Source organism: Gekko japonicus, unplaced genomic scaffold (genome assembly GCF_001447785.1).
Source record: "Gekko japonicus isolate JY-2015 unplaced genomic scaffold, Gekko_japonicus_V1.1 scaffold1846, whole genome shotgun sequence".
NCBI classification, from domain to species: Eukaryota; Metazoa; Chordata; class Lepidosauria; order Squamata; family Gekkonidae; genus Gekko; species Gekko japonicus.
Window position 1 is genome coordinate 256,989 of NW_015168707.1, and position 14,819 is coordinate 271,807.

Genomic DNA, 14,819 nt, shown 5'->3' on the forward strand with positions numbered 1-14,819 from the left:
GCCAGGTACTGGAGACATAAACTATATAAAGGACAACAGCTGGTTCGCTCCATGTTGTTGTATCCTCACTGCAAGCCCCCATGGGCTGGGAAGGGGTTCAAGGGAAAACCCATGTGGGCAGTGGAACACCAGCGGTGCAGCCCTGGGCAGACGTTCCCTCACTGCTTGACTGCTGCAGATGAGGCTGTTCTGCCACGCTGAAGCCACAATCGGAGTGGCTCCACCCACTCCCCCTGTGCAGTCTTCTGTTCCCTCCCTTGTTCTAGTTGCTCACGGGCTGCATGAGAGCCCTAGATGGGCCAGTTCCGGCCCCCGGGCCTTATATTTGACACCCCTAGTCTAAGCCCATTCATTTCATACCTCACTCATTTCAATGGATTTAGACTGGAGTAATTTAGGATTACACTGTTAAAGAACTACCGCACTGTGCTAGTATCTAACACAGTCATTTCCCCCCCTATATCTTAACATAGCTTCTGAGGAGAGAAACACCTTTGTCCGGGGGTCCCCAGCCTTTCTGAGCCTGTGGGCACCTCTGCAATTCTGACACAGGCTGGTGGGCACGACTACAACACGGCCTCTGTGGGAGGCGACACCAGCCACACACACGGAGGAAGCCCAAGTACAGGGAAAAAGAGAAGTAATTTTTAAAAGAAACACTGAGAAATAGGGATCTGAGAATGAGTAAAACCAACATGGTAGTGGCAGCTGTTGCCAAAACACTGTTTGAATCTGCACAGCCCATCAGATCGCCGATGCAGCAGACGATCAGAATCCCCACCCAACGGGAGCCCACTTGGCCCTGCCCACTTGGTGGTCGCAAGGCTTTTTTTGTAGAAAAAGCCCAGCAGGAACTCATTAGCATAATAAGCCACACCCAACAAGAGGAACTCATTAGCATGTTGGGCCACACCCCTGACAGCACAGCTCATTAGCACATTAGGCCGCACCCCCATGTTACCAGAAGTGTGCTCATCCAGCCACACCCACCTTTTGCTTGTTATTCTATTTACCTTGTTTGTTGTAAAAACCCAGGGCTTTTTTGTAGCAGGAACTCCTTTGCATGTTAGGCCACACTCCCCTAGTGTAGCCAATCCTAATGAGTGTCTGCTGTTGGGTGTGGCCTGTTATGCTAATGAGTTCCTGCTGGGCGTGGCCAACTCAGGAGCCAGCCAGAACTCTGTCTGTGCGTTCCTACCCAAAAATAGCCCTGCTGGTCGCCAGGAAATACGTTGGAGGGTGCAGTGGCACCCCCAGGCCACTGTGTTGGGGACCCCTGCCCTAGAGGGTCTCGATTTTTCCGTTGCCCCCTCTATAAACACATTCAAGATAAGACCATTTTTTCCCATGTAGACAGCAGGGGCAGGGGTGGATAATACACGTTTAGATAAATTATGAACAGATGAAATGATAGTTATTACTAAGCTAATGGCTAGATTTTGTGCTCAGGTGATTAAAGTGCGCAGTAAATTTCAGTCCTGCCTCTTTTAAGCCTTGACTTAGTTTTCTTCAGGAGGTCTGTCATATTATTTATTTATTTATTTATTAGAGTTTTACCCCGCCCTCCCGACAAGGCGGCTCAGGGCGGCTTACAGTAGTTTAAAACCAACATAACAATTAATACAATATAAGTCTAAAACAATACAGTCAATAAAATATCCAAATACACTTATTAAAATTGAGATTAAGACGTGGTGGCTTTCTGTTATAAAGTGCTAGAACCGTCAGTGTGGTCTGAGCTATTGAAACGCCTGCCGGAACAGCTCGGTCTTTATCGCTCTATGGAATTGGTAAAGATCCCGCAGAGCTCGGATTTTGTTTGGGAGCTGATTCCATAGTACCGGTGCAGCTTGGGAAAATGCCCTAGTTCTTGACGATGTTAACTTAGCGTCCCTCGGGCCAGGGGGGACCAAGCGATTTTGCAACTCGGATCTCAGTGCCCTCAGGGGAACATACGGGGAAAGGCGGTCCCTCAGGTAGACAGGACCCAGACATACAGCTCTTGTTCCTCTTAAATTTCTTGGTTTAAATTTAAAAAATGGTCACCTATGATGCTTTGTTATGTATTTTATAATCTATTTTTCTCTTTTTGATATAATTTTATTTAGATCTATGTTAAATTTTCTATGTCTGTATTTTAACTGGCATTTTTAACCTGTATACCTGAACAGTGTTCATTTTTGTCAACTGGATCTGGTCGTGGACTGTAGTTTAATAAAATTGAAAGGGAAATAGCCAGACTTGGGAAACACTGCTAATGCATTAAAAATAACATGGGGGGGGGGGGGTTGTTCGTTTGTTTTTAAAGGGTTTTGGGAGAAAATAATTGATGGTTTGGATTTTTCTCTTTCCACCTGTGGAAATGTATCCTTGACTGTGTCTTTGTGGGGTCATGCACCACTGATGTGTGTAAAACAAATGAGCACTGTCTGGCAGGAGGTTTAGTCTCACCGCCGAAACCTCGGAGAACTCTTCGGTCTATGTGAAAACTTAACATCTCTTTCCGCACCTGCAGAAACAAAGGACAGACTTTGTTCCAAAGCAGCCAGACTGCACTCCTGTCGCCCCGTCCCCACCTCAGACACCAGTCCCCGTCCCTCTGCCCCCCAGCGTGCCAGCGCCTCTCCCCGTTCCGGTGCCAAAGGTCCCTGGAGCCATCAGCCGCCAGAGCAGCACTTCCAGCGATAGCGGGCGAGAGTCCCAAAGGCAGAAACCGCCACCTATTGATCGTAAGTCTCTTTTTCTCTTTCGTTTTTTAAAAAGGTCACTTAGGAGAACCAAGACGTTTTCTGCATAAACGGGTCTCCCTGCTCCTGCGTTGGTATTCGTCCACCACTTTAGTTTCCACAGAGGTTTTTGCAGTCGAGGGGCCAAAAACACAGTTTGTCCTCTCTTGCGGTGCAGCATCAGACTTCCCCGTTTCCCGGAAGTCCCTTGCTGCATCACAAGAGGGAGCAAACTGCGTTTTTGCTCCTGGGACTGCAAATACCTCTGTGGAAATGAGCGAAAGTGGTGGAGGATTACAAATGCAGGAGCGAGGAGACCCATTTGTGAGGGGAACGTCCAAGACGGTGTGTGTTCCGGGTATCTTACCAGAATCTGGCATCCAGAAGTCTGTCATCAAAAATGGTGTCGAGAGGCTTTCAGCTCTTGTTTTTACAATAAGTCTCTAGTCCATATGATCACTGATGGGCGCAAATGGCCTGTGGGCTGTATTCCATTAAAATTTCACCCATCACCGGGGGCTGGGCTGGGCTGGGCTGGACCTCCAGTGAACCAGGGTTCTCTGCTATCTGTGGTCCTTCACCTTGTTCTTAAAGCCCAGGTAGGCTGCTAGCTCCAGTAGAATTGATATTAGGTTGAATTTTGTCTGAAGCTCACTGGGTAACCTTTGGCTGGTTACTCTCAGCCTCGCAAGGTGGTCGTGAGATAACGCATGAGCAGGGGAGAGAACCATCTTGGGGATTCAGAAGGCGATAAGCATTATGCTGTTGAGTTGGATTGCTGGTGTTGGAGGGGCTGGTTCTAGAAGGCCAATACAAAGGCGGGTTTTGCACTCCTAGAATTATTGGCAGCACAGCCCTAGAGCTGAGTTAAGCCCTTTGACTTCGGCGGGCTGCAAATCTTTGGCGGTCTGTAGAGACACTGGTCGCTGTAGGCAGTGCCCTTTGAACACATGCTTAATTTCCCCACTGAAATCCAGTGGGGCTTCAAAAGGCTGGCCGCTGGCCGTAGCATCAGGAGAGGTGAAGTGGGCAGGAAGCCTTCTGAGGCTCCTTTTGCCATCTGGCAGTGCCCTTACCTATATATTATGGCCGAAACAGAAGACCTGGAGATGTTGATGCTGTCTCACAAGATTGAAAACCCAGTGCTAGAAATGACGGGAGGAAAGGAAGGGAAAGCTAGGCGAATGGGGCGGGGAAATCGTCTCTTCGAAATTATTTCTTAAAGCAGTGTTGTCCTTTGAAATCCATTTCTTTCTCTCTCTTTTTAGGAAGGAAATCTCAAATGGAGGAAGTCCAGGACGAGCTCATTCACCGGCTCACCATCGGCCGGAGTGCCGCCCAAAAGAAGTTCCATGTGCCACGCTCTAATGTCCCGGTGGTCAATATCAACTACGACTCCTCTCCTGAAGACGTCAAGATGTGGCTCCAGGCCAAAGGCTTCAACCCAGTGTGAGTCTGGAGGAGGAATCCTTTGATTTAGGTTGGAGGTTAGGCAGCCAGCAGGGATCCGTCTGCCAGCCAGCGTCCTATGCCTGGAGTAACGATCCCATCAAATATGCAGCGGAAGGTTACCCCCAAACCCAATATGGGATCGTTTCTGTATCTAAAAGAATTTCTTTGTGGGCTGTGGACATTTTCTTCTGGTATTTATACTCTTTTTCCCCTCACTGTTTCACATCCTTACAGAGAGCCAGTTCCGTGTAGTGGTTAGGAGCGCAGACCCTAATCTGGGAGAACTGGGTTTGGTTCCCTGCCCCTCCACATGCAGCTGCTGGTGTGACCTTGGGTCAGTCACAAGTTATCTCAGAGCTTTTCTCTCAAGGGCAGTTCTCAATAGAGCTCTCTCAGCCCCACCTACCTCACAGGGCATCTGTTGTGGGGAGGGGAAGGAGATTGTAAACTGCTCTGAGGCCACTTTCGCATTGTCATTTTCGTCACTCGTTTGTCCCTACTGCTTCAGGGTTCCCCCCCCCCAAAAAAAAATGTGTTTTGCTCTCTCTAGTAGTCCCAGAGGGAGCAAAACAAATGTGGAAAGACGGGGACGGACCCAATGCAATACGGACAAATGAGTGACAAAAATCTCAGTGTGGCAGTGGCCTGAGGCTCCCTTGGGTAATGAAGGCCGGGGTATAAATCCAATCTCTCTTCTTCTATTCTGAATGCTTGTCGACATTTTGGGAAATCTGAAACTCCCCGCTCTTGCCAAATTCAGTTTTTGAAGCTGCAAAGGAAAACCTTCCAGAAGTTTTTTTTCTGCAGTCCTTTGCAGGATTTAAATAGGAAAGGCGATCATAAATGCTTTTTAAAAAAATGATTTAAGGAGACTGAAACTTGACTTTCACTTTGATAAGCACAGGGAGATGGAGACTGCGATATAAAAGGTGCAGTTTTGACCCCTGTCCCCCTTCCCCACTGATGTTTTGACACAAATTGGGTATTTCTTGAAAGATACCTGAGTCTCGCGCTGCAAAAACTGCTGCTTCCCATATTTTTTTAAAGGAATGAGAACAGCGGCTGTATTCGATCCAAAGAAAGGCAGAGTGAGTCAGTGTCAGACAAGGATCTGGGGGACCCAGGTTCAGATCCCTGCCCTGCCCATGGGAACTTGCTGGGTGACCTTGGGGCAGTCACATCCTTTCAACCTAACCTACCCCACAGGATTGTTGTACGAATAAAATGGAGAAGGGGAGAATTTTGTAAGCTGCTTTGGGTCCTCATTGGGGAGAAAAGTAGGGGGGTAGAGAGCCTGTTTGGTGTAGTGGTTAGGAGCATGGGTTTGATTCCCAACTCTTCCACATGCAGCTGCTGGCTTGACCTTTGGTTAGTCACAAGTTATTTCAGAGCTGTTCTCTCAAAGGCAGTTCTGGAAAGAGCTCTCTCAGCCCCACCTACCTCACAGGGTGTCTGTTGGGGGGGAGGGGAAGGGAAAGGAGAAGCAGCTCTGAGACTCTGAGTGAAAGGCAGGGTATAAATCCAATCTCTTCTTCTTCTCTTCTTCATATATTAAGTACATAAAGATGTATTGGGGGAAGAAATACTGCCATAGTTACTGGTCACAAAACCACCTTTTGACTTGCACAAGCTGCTGGTGGGCTTTTTTGAGTATTTTGAGTATTTTTTAATAAACGAACAAGAGCACAACTTGGACACTTGCTTTCCTATCAGTTTCACTACAATTTAGGCAATAAAAGATGCTATGTGAACTATTATTTATTGGTTCTTTAGATGCACTTACATCCCATTGTACCTGTGGGTGCATAAAGCTTCAATGTTTGGAGGTGACGCAAGTGAGACATTGCTTTCTTTACCAAGCAGTGTATTTTATGTCCTCTGAACTGTTCTATAAAGTGTATATTTGTTCATATTTCAGGACCGTCAACAGCCTCGGCGTTCTGACTGGCGCCCAGCTCTTCTCCCTCAACAAAGAAGAACTCAAAACGGTGTGTCCGGAAGGTGCTCGCGTCTATAGCCAAGTCACTGTTCAGAAAGCGGCACTGGAGGTATGTTCCTAACTGGTTCCTTCTTCCGTACATGTGTCCTATAGCAGCTGGCCGCTCTGTGGGGCAATGGCAGGGAGGAGCCTGGTGAGTCTGGAGTGAAGCTGAGAAGTTTGCATAATGCTGGAACATGGTGCAGTGCAACTGCAAGTGAGAGCGGTGACACACAGAATCTGTCTTCACCGTAATGGTCTAGCCCAGGAGCCCCAGTGCAGTGCAGCGGTTAGAATGTTGGACTAGCATCTGGGAGACCCAGGCTGAAATCTCCGCTCGTGCCATTATGGAAGCTTGCTGAGTGACACACAAAGCTGCCTTCTGCTGAATCAGACCACTGGGGCATCCATGTCCGTCAGGCCCATAGCCAGGATTTTTTAATTTGGGGGGGGGGCTTTACATAAGTCAGGGACCACCACTCCCACACACACACACCAAGTGAGCAGCCCCGCTCCCGCCCTTCCCTGCAACTCACACACGCTGAGACAGATGTTTGCTGCTGGGAAAGGGGGCTTAGCAGAGGCTCTTCCACTGAGCCACAGCCCTTCCGAACCCTTCCTTCTTCAAGAATCTTGGGATTTGTAGTCCGATCAGGGTGCAGAGCATGCCCTGTTCCAGAGCCCTACCTTCCCCTTATGGAACTACAGTTCCTAGGAGGTGCTGGGGGAGTGGGGAAATCAAAAGGTTGGGGTTTTTTTAAGGGTTGAACATTTTGCCCTGACCTGGATATCCCAGGCAATCCCGACCTCGTCAGATCTCGGAAGCTAGACAGGGCTGACCCGGGCAAGTGTTTGGATGGGAGACCTCCAAAGAATACCAGGGGCGGGAGGCAGAGGCTACTTCTCTGAACATCCTCCATGCCCCAGTAGGAGTTGCCAGAGGTGGTCATGACTTCCAGGCACATGGGTGCACACACACACACACGCAAAAATACTCCCCCAAAAGTTGAAAATTTTAATTAATGCTGAGTCATAGCGAACACCACACTTCTGGCTCGCTCTTGCAGCTCTCTCTGACCTCTTGGACACCCAGACACCTGTGCAAAGCTGAAAGAAATCACTTCTTTCTGACATACGTTGCGTAGAAGAAAAGCTGCAACGCTTTGCGAGTAATGGCCCCGTATGAGATGACGAAGAAGAGATTGGATTTCTACCCCACTGTTCACTACCAGAAGGAGTCTCAGAGCAGCTTACAATCTCCTTTCCCTTCCCCTCCTCACAACAGACACCCTGTAAGATAGGTGGGGCTGAGAGAGCTCTCTCAAGGACTGCCCTTGAGAGAACAGCTCTGACAGATCTATGGCTTGCCCATGGTCATCCAGCAGCTGCAAGTGGAGGAGTGGGGAATCAAACCCGGTTCTCCCAGATTAGAGTCCGCGCACTTAACCACGACACCAAACAATGAGTTTGGAAGTGTGTTTTTACATTTCTCCTAATAAAACTGGCATTTGCCTGGACCCCTTCTGGAGATTTCTGTAGTCTGTGCTCTCAGAATCCCTGAATGCAAAGAGCAACCTCCTCACTGGTTTCATAATCCCCTTCCGCCTATCCTGGGGACTGACTGTTCCCGGGACAGTCATCATTCTGGCATCAGTTGGAACCACAAATGCGGCCAGAGGTGGTCATGACTTCCAGGCACATGGGTGCACACACACACACACGCAAAAATACTCCCCCAAAAGTTGAAAATTTTAATTAATGCTGAGTCATAGCGAACACCACACTTCTGGCTCGCTCTTGCAGCTCTCTCTGACCTCTTGGACACCCAGACACCTGTGCAAAGCTGAAAGAAATCACTTCTTTCTGACATACGTTGCGTAGAAGAAAAGCTGCAACGCTTTGCGAGTAATGGCCCCGTATGAGATGATGAAGAAGAGATTGGATTTATACCCCGCTGTTCACTACCCGAAGGAGTCTCAGAGCGGCTTACAATCTCCTTTCCCTTCCCCTCCTCACAACAGACACCCTGTAAGATAGGTGGGGCTGAGAGAGCTCTCTCAAGGACTGCCCTTGAGAGAACAGCTCTGACAGATCTATGGCTTGCCCAGGGTCATCCAGCAGCTGCAAGTGGAGGAGTGGGGAATCAAACCCGGTTCTCCCAGATTAGAGTCCGCGCACTTAACCACGACACCAAACAATGAGTTTGGAAGTGTGTTTTTACATTTCTCCTAATAAAACTGGCATTTGCCTGGACCCCTTCTGGAGATTTCTGTAGTCTGTGCTCTCAGAATCCCTGAATGCAAAGAGCAACCTCCTCACTGGTTTCATAATCCCCTTCCGCCTATCCTGGGGACTGACTGTTCCCGGGACAGTCATCATTCTGGCATCAGTTGGAACCACAAATGCGCGAGAGACAAAAACCTCTTTCTCATAATGCAAGAGTCTGCTTGCGCAACCCTTGAGTCCAAAGCAAAGCAGCTTATTGGGTAATGCTCGCTAATCAGATTGAAATGGGATGCATTGTACTTAATTGTGTAATTAAATGCACATTTAAGAGTGCCTGTCCCTCCGTGCAAATCTGCTGAATTTCATGCGACCAGTTCCGCTGAAGGCGTCATTCTCTTAGCAAAGCTTCGTGGAGCGCAAAGCAAAACCAGATCTCCCGAAACGGTTGAGTGCAACGCTGCTTCTTCGCTCGAGCAAAGCAGATCTTGCAGGGCACAGTTGTCGACAGCAGACACCAAATTAACTGGGAATTGGTCTGTAACTGAAATATCGGCTTCTGAGCCCTTCGCTTAGATGTCTAGACTGCATCCTCCCAAAAACCACAAGAGCATACGGAGTGACCTTTGTCCTGAGTTGGACCAGTGTTTCATTTGGTGGCCCGGTGTTGTCTCGGGCAGAGAAAGGTCTTTCCTTGTGGTCTTTTAATTGGAATATACCAGGAATGTAATCTTTTTCTGGGGGGTCCCAAAACACACACATTTGTGTGTGTGTTTATGCGAAGAGCAACCTCCTCACTGGTTTCATAATACCCTTTCGTTTCTCCTGAGGACTGACTGTTCCCGGGACAGTCGTCATTCTGGCATCAGCTGGAACCACAAATGTGCGAGAGACAAAAACCTCTTTCTCATAATGCAAGAGTCTGCTTGCGCAACCCTTGAGTCCAAAGCAAAGCAGCTTATTGGGTAATGCTCGCTAATCAGATTGAAATGGGATGCATTGTACTTAATTGTGTAATTAAATGCACATTTAAGAGTGCCTGTCCCTCCGTGCAAATCTGCTGAATTTCATGCGACCAGTTCCGCTGAAGGCGTCATTCTCTTAGCAAAGCTTCGTGGAGCGCAAAGCAAAACCAGATCTCCCGAAACGGTTGAGTGCAACGCTGCTTCTTCGCTCGAGCAAAGCAGATCTTGCAGGGCACAGTTGTCGACAGCAGACACCAAATTAACTGGGAATCGGTCTGTAACTGAAATATCGGCTTCTGAGCCCTTCACTTAGATGTCTAGACTGCATCCTCCAAAAAACCACAAGAGCATACGGAGTGACCTTTGTCCTGAGTTGGACCAGTGTTTCATTTGGTGGCCCGGTGTTGTCTCGGGCAGAGAAAGGTCTTTCCTTGTGGTCTTTTAATTGGAATATACCAGGAATGTAATCTTTTTCTGGGGGGTCCCAAAACACACACATTTGTGTGTGTGTTTATGCGTGCGTGTGTGCCCATGTCTGGAAGTCATGGCGACCTCTGGCGACTCCTACTGGGGCACAGAGGACATTCAGAGAAGTGGCTTGATAGCCTGCCTCTGCTTCCCGACCCTGGTATTCTCTGGAGGTCTCCCATCCAAATACTTGCCAGGGTCAGCCGGGGCCCTGTCTAGCTTCCGAGATCTGACGAGGTCGGGTTTCCCTGGGCTATCCAGGTCAGGGCTACCAGGGGCTGAATCTTGACTGCAAGCCAAATATGTGCTGTGCTGCCAAGCTATGCTCATCCAACCATGACAATGACCAAGGAGGTGGAAAGTTGTGACATCACTACAGGCCATTCACATATTCACTATCACCCCACATGGTAATTCTTCTAAAAGAAAAACTATATGATCTGCAGAATCTCACAGTGTCTCTCTGGCCGGATGGCACCGCTTAGCATGTGTATCTGAATGTGCCTCCCATATATTTTTTAAACACCCCATACATAGAGCTTTAGTTCTATAGGAAATTATTCCACCCATCCTCACTGGCAGGCCAGCCTTTCTCGGTGGTAAAGTCCCTGTGTGTCCTGGGAAACTAATGGCAGAGAATGCAAGGAGAGCTGCCATGTTGTCTGAACAGGGGTATCACGTGTATTTCGTATGTGCATACGGGTTTGATGTGTGAAACAACCACTGGACGGACAAAAAGGAAATACTAGTTTACACAGAGAGTGATTAAAATGTGGAATTCGCTGCCAGAGGATGTAGTGATGTTCACAGGAATAAGCAGCTTTAAAAGGGGTTAGATAGACTCATGGAGGATAAGTCTTATCAGTGGCTACTAGCCATGGTGACTGAGGGTAACCTCCACATTCAGAAGCACGAAGCCTCCGAATCCCAGAGCCAGGAGGCAACACTGGAGGGAAGACCTCAGCTTCTATGCCCTTCTGCTGGCTGTCCAGAGGAACTGGTTGGCCACTGTGTGAGCCAGGATGCTAGACTAGATGGACCACTGGTCTGATCCAGCAGGGCTCGTCTTATGTCCTTATGGATTTTCCAAATTTCTGTGTTATGCGTTCCACAGCTGTATGCACATGCACAGTAGCCACGGAAGAAAAACTTATGTGGGGCTCTATGGGGGCTATTTTTTGAGCTAGAGACATCAGATTTGCAGCATAGCTGCTAATATCTCTCCTCAAACCCCTCCCCCTCCCGTTTCAAAAAGACTGGACCAGTGGGTCCAATTCTGTGGGCCCCAGAAGAAGGTGCCTGCGTGTTCCATTGTTTCCTTTCAATGCCTTTTGCAAGCTGCGGCTGAACTCCGAAGGCATTTAAAGGGTTTGTGGTCCCTTTGGATGCCTTCTCTAAGCTGCAGCTTCTCCCGGAAGGATTTTACAGGGACTGCGATCCCTTTAAACACCCTCTAACACCAGCTATCCAGCGGCCCCCCAAAAATCCCGACTATTTTCAGGATTTTTCAGGATTGGCTGTATCAGATAGCCAAATAAATACCCTGGCTGATATCCGGCTGGAAAAATACCCGAAAATTACCAGTAAGTTGTTTTTTCGGGGGGAGGGGTTCAGCTTGGATAAACCAAATGCAGACCCCTAATGCAAGTGCACGCCAGGTGGGGCAGACTGCATTTCTTAAGTCTGCTGTTCGATGTAGGTCCAGCTCTCTGTGGTAGAACTGGGACACTTGCGGCACTCTTGACTCCTGAATGCTGCTTCACTGGGAGATTAAAAGTGCTGTCCTGTGGAGAGTTACTCTAGCCTAAGGGCATCGGTTACCACGCTGGGGCTGGCGTAACTCTGCAGCGAACCATACAATGAATTTTTCAATGTTGTGTGGTGTATTCTTCGGAGAATCCCTGAAGTCTTGCCTCAGCACTGTCCACAGCAGGGCTCGTCTTATGTTCTTATGGATTTTCCAAATTTCTGTTTTATGCGTTCCACAGCTGTATGCACATACACAGTAGCCACAGAAGAAAAACTTATCTGAAGCTCTGTGGGGGCTATTTTTTGAGCTAGAGGCATCAGATTTGCAGCATAGCTGCTAATGTCTCTCCTATACCCCCCCCATTTCAAAAAGATTGGACCAGTGGGTCCAATTCTATGGGCCCCAGAAGAAGGTGCCTGCGTGTTCCATTGTTTCCTTTCAATGCCTTTTGCAAGCTGCGGCTGAACTCCGAAGGCATTTAAAGGGTTTGTGGTCCCTTTGGATGCCTTCTCTAAGCTGCAGCTTCTCCCGGAAGGATTTTACAGGGACTGCGATCCCTTTAAACACCCTCTAACACCAGCTATCCAGCGGCCCCCCAAAAATCCCGACTATTTTCAGGATTTTTCAGGATTGGCTGTATCAGATAGCCAAATAAATACCCTGGCTGATATCCGGCTGGAAAAATACCCGAAAATTACCAGTAAGTTGTTTTTTCGGGGGGAGGGGTTCAGCTTGGATAAACCAGATGCAGACCCCTAATGCAAGTGCACGCCAGGTGGGGCAGACTGCATTTCTTAAGTCTGCTGTTTGATGTCGCTCAGCTCTCTGTGGTAGAACTGGGACACTTGCGGCACTCTTGACTCCTGAATGCTGCTTCACTGGGAGATTAAAAGTGCAGTCCTGTGGAGAGTTACTCCAGCCTAAGGGCATCGGTCACCACGCTGGGGCTGGCGTAACTCTGCAGTGAACCATACTATGAATTTTTCAATGTTGTGTGGTGTATTCTTCGGAGAATCCCTGAAGTCTTGCCTCAGCACTGTCCACTAATGTGAAAACATGAACACACACACATCCCCCCCTTCTGATTTCCTAGGCTACCAGCGGAAGCTCAGAATTGCAGGAGATCATGAGAAGGCGGCAGGAGAAGCTGAGCGCCACAGCCACAGACTCAGGAGTCGAGTCTTTCGACGAGAGCAGCAGTCACTAAAAAGCGTCTTTTTCTGTCAACGTTTCTTTTTTTGTCGTCGCTGTAAAGAAGAAAAACCAGAAAGCGCTCCTGTCGTCCTCGGCGCTGTTCCATCCCGCTTTGTTCTAGGAATCCACGCGAAAGGGAGACGTCCAATTTCCTATTTTTTGTAGATAATACTTGATGCCATAAAGGAAGCATGCAGTTGAGAAGGAGAGGGGGGGCCCCCACGCCGCTGCGCCCCCTTCCCTCCCAAGTCTATGTCAAGGAAGTTCTCCCTTTGGGCGTCCTTCACCGGCACTCGTGAGGCCGGTTTGGTGGCACCGATCATTTCATGCTTCTCTCCTTCCACCCTTCCTTCTGTTTCTAAGTGAGCCAGCAAAATAACGTAGCTGCTTTCCGTGGAAAGCGGAGCCCGTAGAGAAAATGTATTGAGTCTGGAATGAAGGCCCGATCCAGATGCAGTTCAGCTTTTAAAAATCTTATTGATTTCCAATGCACTTCAAGCACTGCGCCCCCTGGAAATCATTGGGAATCAAAAGGCTTTGCTTTAGCAGGGCCTTCCTTTGTACTCCTTCTGTCCCTCTAGCTCTGCAGCCCGGGCCTTTTTCCTTCCCCAGCCCTGAGATGTTCCTACTTACTTTAAAAGTTCCGAATGCCAGCAAGCCGAAGGTCGAAATGTTCTGATTTCGGTGGCGGCAGCTCTGATCTTACAAGCACAGACCCGTACTCTTCCGTACACTTTCCCGAGAGATGGTTTCTTAATGAAAATGTAGATAGAGAAATAATTTATTCTGGATTCGATTTTTATTGCTGTCCCGACGAGCACAAGCGGTCAGCGATCCAAGCACCAGTGGGAACAGCACAAAGGGGTTGGGTTTTGAAGGTGGGGGGGCGCAGTCAATCTGGTCTGTCGGTACCAGTGTGGTGGTTTCACAGTATTATTTTGTTTTTAAAGAAGAGTGTTGCAAACTCGTTTGCTTGAGCTGCGCAAGTCCAAAGCAAAGCGAAACCCAATTTTTTAGGCAAGAGTGAAATAGGAAAGGTGATTATAAAAATGGTTGAAGAGACTGAAATGTCCGTTTTCAACTTAAATCTTCTAAAAATTTGGCCAGTCCTGATATATAAAGATATAACTATCTTCCAGTAAATGAGATTTTTTTGAAGGGGTGAGTGTGTGTGTGGGGGGAGGTGATCCTCAGTGACTTATTTTTTCCTTCAAAAAAAAAAAAGTTCTATTCTGTCACTTGTATATAAAGGCATCCAAAACCCATCATGTCATCTAGAAGAAATTAATCATCTAGTTTTATTAATTTTCATGGTGCCTTTTTCACATGATTCAGCTGCAATAAACACTATTTGATGTATGTGAAATGGTTGTGTTATCTGTCACTATGGAAAGTGGGCCCAGGCTGAAGAGGAGGGGGCTTTTCTTTCACCTCGGGAGGACCACGCTGCTTCAGAGTGGGAGCAATAGCCCTCCCAGCTCGGGTGCTCATGGCGGGGCATATAGGGGGCGCTTGCCCCCCAAACCCTAAATTTACTAACATAAAGGCTGCAAGCAGTCAAGTGATGTGCAGTCACGATTAATGGACCTTGCTCTCCCTCCCAGATTTTTTTTCTGCAGATGCTCACAAACACATGCCTGATACCGAGTCAGACCAATGTTCTGTCCAGGTCAGTATCCTGTACTCCAACCGGCAGCAGCTTTCCAGGGTTTCAGGCAGTGATCTTCCGCACCACCTATGACCACTGTTCCCTCTAAGCTGAGTTAGTGTGAGCTAGCTCACAGTTTTTTAACCTCCAGCTCACAGATTTTTGTCTTTGCTCAGGAAGGAGGGCTCCAGAGCAAACTAATTTATGCAGCAGCCAAATCACTCGCTCACAACTTTAATGCCAGGAGCTCACAAAGTAGAATTTTTGCTCACAAGGCTCCACAGCTTAGAGGAAACATTGCCTACGACTTGATCCCTTCTTAAATGGAGATGCCAGTGATTGAACCGGGGACCTTCTACATGCCAAGCAACTACTCTACCACTGAGCTGTAGCCCTTCCTTTCCACAGCCCCTCC

The 14,819-nt window shown here is 48.2% G+C and overlaps 1 protein-coding gene across 2 annotated transcripts in view; it reads left to right on the forward strand.

The window, feature by feature from the left end:
• EPS8 (epidermal growth factor receptor pathway substrate 8) overlaps window positions 1–14,088 on the forward strand; it is a 233,517-nt gene extending 219,429 nt beyond the window's left edge. For both annotated transcript variants that reach the window (XM_015415535.1, XM_015415534.1), the window contains exons 18-21: window positions 2,516–2,729; window positions 3,995–4,175; window positions 6,097–6,226; window positions 12,656–14,088. In XM_015415535.1, coding sequence (XP_015271021.1) covers window positions 2,516–2,729; window positions 3,995–4,175; window positions 6,097–6,226; window positions 12,656–12,769 — 639 coding nt within the window. In that variant the 3' untranslated portion in view covers window positions 12,770–14,088. The remainder of the gene's footprint in view (window positions 1–2,515; window positions 2,730–3,994; window positions 4,176–6,096; window positions 6,227–12,655) is intronic.
• Window positions 14,089–14,819: the final 731 nt, after the last annotated feature.